The 4,268-nt window shown below is 45.1% G+C and overlaps 1 protein-coding gene across 1 annotated transcript; it reads left to right on the plus strand.

The window, feature by feature from the left end:
- The first annotated feature begins 1,799 nt into the window (after positions 1 to 1,799).
- LOC107743815 (F-box/LRR-repeat protein 14-like) lies at positions 1,800 to 3,797 on the plus strand. The gene has a single exon (XM_016557232.1). The coding sequence runs from the start codon at positions 2,026 to 2,028 to the stop codon at positions 3,226 to 3,228; it is 1,203 nt and encodes a 400-aa protein (XP_016412718.1). The 5' UTR covers positions 1,800 to 2,025; the 3' UTR covers positions 3,229 to 3,797.
- Positions 3,798 to 4,268: the final 471 nt, after the last annotated feature.

The following is a 4,268-nucleotide window of genomic DNA, read 5'->3' on the forward strand; positions in this document are numbered from 1 at the left end:
TCTCTGGCGGTGAGGCCGGCTGGAGGAGCCAGGGAGAGGGGCCGCTGTCACAGACCTCTCGCCCCCTTACATGCTGGGCATCGGGGCTCAGCGCGCATTCAGAGCCCTTCATCTGTCCACCATACAAGCCCAGGATCTGTCTGTCAGAGAGAGTGCATGAATTCAACTTGACGTCAGCATGAAATGGCGTCCACAGCGTGTTTTTCTTCCAGTAACAGCACATATTTCAGAGTTAAAGATGATGTTTGATGAGAAAAAGATGAAATGGTTAAGTGGGCGATAAAAATAAGAGGGACCAGTGAGCGAGATTTGACTAAAGATTGAGACTTTTTTTGTTGAAATAAAGTGCATTTATAAGTAAAACACAGTAAGAACATGGAATAGGATCCATTTTTATTTTATGTGAACTTTCAGGACTGTGAGCTACTTCAGAAATAATGCTGGATAGAGTTTTGTGCTTTACACAATTATAACCTGAAACAGTGAGAACGGAAGGAGCGGGAAGAAGAAAAAAAGTGACATTTATTGAAGAGAGAGAGAGAGACACATGTGGTGAGGTTGAGAGAAGGTTCAAGACAGACAGCGAGCCGGAGTGGGAAGGGTTGGACTTGTGCTGTCAGTTGTGCTGCGCTGCATTTTCTTTTGTAAACACAAACGTGTGTGCTGCTTTTCTTCCTTCTTTCTGCTACACTCCAGTACCTTCTGCAAATGCTCCCGTCATATCAGCTAACAATGCCAAAGAGCCCTCAGAGGGAGGCCTGAGGCCCAAAGACGGGGAAATATGCAAAAGGTGGAATAAAAACGACCTTACGTAAGACTGACGGGGCAAAAAGGCTGTTACTGCCAGTTTCACAGAGCTTAACATTGCGTGCCTTTTTGTTTGGGTTATAATGAGAAAGAAGTGAACGAAAGAGTGACTATATTATAATAGGTAAAAATCGTGACAGGAATAGAAAAATTTTCACAGCTTGTAAGGAACTAAGAAATGGCTAAATCGATGCAAAATTTTATTTACATTTGTAACTAAAGTAATGTTAAATACAGGAAAATATAGAATTTGTAATATTTAAAATGCTCACAATGAGCCCTTTCTATTGTTCGTTTTATACACATAAAAAAAATCTGTTATCTACACACTGAGAGAAAATTGTCAGGTTAACAAGTAACTTCACTCTAATAATAAATAAAATTGAAATAACAACTGAAAAAAATACCAGCATCTGACACGGAAGCTTAAGGGTTAAGGGTAAAGTGAACTGAATTGTAAGAAGTTGGTTTCCAGGGGAACTATTCTTACTGTTCCAGCTGAGTTGGGTTAAACCACTTTGCTTTCAAAAAGGGGGACGACAAACACCCACAACACGTATTTCTTTCATAACAGTTTAGAGCAAAACAGAACAAGGACTGGGACAGTAACTAAAACCATGTGCTGTCCTGCTTTATAATATTCAGACTGTTCTTAAACTATTTGCGCGGTTTTAACGGGTTTAAATATGCTCGTCTCCCCCGCAGCCGCTCTGTGCTGGCGGCCCTGCCAAGTCAGTTTGAAAAGATCAGACAAAGGCAGCAGGAAGCCCCTCGGCTTGGCAATGAGTGCGAGCGCAGCACAAACGCGAAACGAAACCTCACTCTTTTATCTGATAGCGGACTGAATTTATTTTCTCCCGAGGTTTGTGGCAGTTTTAGACATCTTTTGAAAATGTACGACCGTCTGGATCCCCGGGTCGAGCGAAGACTATTATCAAAGCGCCAAACGGGCAGCAGCGCTGCCTGACCGCCCGTTCGCTGTCGATCTGAATCGGATCAAGCGTCTTTTGGGGGGCATTTTTGCATTTGAATCCTTCCCACACCACTGAAAGTATCACTCGGGACGGAGAGTTGTCGATTTACACAGTTAAATGTAAAAAGAAAAGCTTGGGGAGCTTTCTAAAAGCCTTTTTTTTTTCTCCTGAGGGGACTACCAGCCGCGACGGTGACCGTTGGTGGGGGTTTGCCGCCGTTTGTTTTCTTGAGCGCGTGTGGAAGATGGAGACGCACATCTCGTGCCTCTTCCCGGAGATTTTAGCCATGATTTTCAGCTACTTGGACGTGAGGGACAAAGGCAGAGTGGCCCAAGTGTGCACGGCGTGGAGGGACGCGTCCTACCACAAGTCCGTGTGGAGAGGGGTGGAAGCCAAGCTGCATCTGAGGCGGGCGAACCCGTCCCTGTTCCCCAGCCTCCAGGCGAGAGGCATCAGGCGCGTACAGATCCTCAGCCTGCGGCGCAGCCTCAGCTACGTGATCCAGGGGATGCCCAACATCGAGAGCTTGAATCTGAGCGGCTGCTATAACTTAACGGATAACGGCCTGGGGCACGCGTTCGTGCAGGAGATCCCTTCCCTGAGGGTGCTCAATCTGAGCCTTTGCAAGCAGATCACGGATTCCAGTTTGGGCAGAATAGCGCAGTATCTCAAAAACTTGGAGGTGCTGGAACTGGGCGGCTGCAGTAATATCACGAACACGGGCTTGTTGCTCATCGCGTGGGGTTTGCACAGACTCAAAAGTCTTAATCTGAGGAGCTGCCGGCATGTGTCGGACGTGGGCATCGGGCATTTAGCCGGCATGACCCGGAGCGCGGCGGAGGGCTGCCTCAGTCTGGAATACCTGACCTTGCAGGACTGCCAGAAGTTGACGGACTTGTCCCTCAAGCACATTTCGAAAGGCCTGACCAAGCTCAAAGTGCTCAACCTGAGTTTCTGCGGAGGCATCTCGGACGCTGGCATGATCCACCTCTCTCACATGACGAGCCTGTGGAGCCTTAATCTGCGTTCGTGCGACAACATCAGCGACACGGGCATCATGCACCTCGCCATGGGCACGTTGAGACTCTCTGGACTCGACGTGTCGTTTTGCGACAAGATAGGCGACCAGAGCCTGGCTTATATCGCGCAGGGCCTGTACCAGCTCAAGTCGCTGTCGCTGTGCTCGTGCCACATCAGTGACGATGGCATCAACAGGATGGTGCGCCAAATGCACGAGCTGAGGACGCTGAACATCGGCCAGTGCGTGCGGATTACAGACAAAGGACTGGAGCTGATCGCAGACCACTTGACGCATCTGACCGGCATCGATCTGTATGGATGTACGAAAATCACTAAGAGGGGACTGGAGAGGATCACGCAGCTCCCCTGCCTTAAAGTTTTGAACCTGGGCCTTTGGCAGATGACTGAAAGTGAGAAAGTGAGGTGAAACTTGGGGGGTTTCTGGAAGGAGGGAGGGAGGGAGAGAAGGAGGGTGGGAGGGGGATGGGTGAATTTCAATAGAGCAAAGTACATAAAAAGAGGCTCAAAATGCTGAATGTGATACACGTGTCAGTTATTGCTATTAACACACAAAAAAAGTTTTTTTTCTTAACAAATCGCAATATTAAACCTCCACGAGTCTCGCGATATTTTGGCTACCTCGTTAGATGTATTATATTGTTATTCTTAAGAAGAATGAGAATTTGTGCCTAGAAAAACAATCCCCTCCCCCTTTATCTCGTCTTTGGCTTAAGGAAAGCAAAAAGACTGAAAGAAAAAATGGATTCAGACTATCTTTTTTATGTCCCTTCCTTCAGATAGCCAACAAAAGGCGTTTCAAAACAAGTCTATGGGTAGTTGACCTCAAATTTCAAGCAGTTTTGCAAGTGTCCTGTGATGTGACAGTTCACCTTAAAATTTTTTAATTCTTCAGTTCATCTGTAATTATTAAACAATGCCGTTTTGTGATCTTGAATTAATTGAGTCTACATGCAATATCTGTACTTAAAAAAAAAATGAAGTAGTGTTTTAATATGAGAAAGAAATAGTGACCAGTCCCAGTCACACATTTTTCCTCATACATTGTATAAATGACAAGACTAAAATCTTCAAAAGTTAATGGACATGCTATATGTCAACTACCCTTATGCAAAGACAGACAGAAATACTGGGTTTGTACACTTAAGCTTTTATATTTCCAATCTCTTTTAGTTTTTGCTCAATTGTACAGGCCTGAAAGCCTTTAATTCCTGCTTTGAATAAGAGGTTCCCTCTGCTGATGTATTTATGCTTATGTAAGCAGATATTAATTAATGGCTGTTATTCAGAGCGTTGTACTTCAAATTGAAGTGAATTTTGTCCCTAAAAAAGAAAAAAAACCCTGTTTGCAATTCACTGACACCTTGTTTGCCTCTTCACAGGGCTGAAACAGGGCGCATCGTGTTATAAAACAATCTTCTCTGTTTTAAATACAATAATATTCAACTT

Source organism: Sinocyclocheilus rhinocerous, unplaced genomic scaffold (assembly GCF_001515625.1).
Source record: "Sinocyclocheilus rhinocerous isolate Xijiao unplaced genomic scaffold, SAMN03320098_v1.1 scaffold551, whole genome shotgun sequence".
Lineage (NCBI taxonomy): Eukaryota > Metazoa > Chordata > Actinopteri > Cypriniformes > Cyprinidae > Sinocyclocheilus > Sinocyclocheilus rhinocerous.

Excerpts from the sequence above, each read along its gene's own strand:
- LOC107743815 (XM_016557232.1), top strand. The coding sequence starts at position 2,026 with ATGGAGACGCACATCTCGTGCCTCTTCCCGGAGATTTTAGCCATGATT.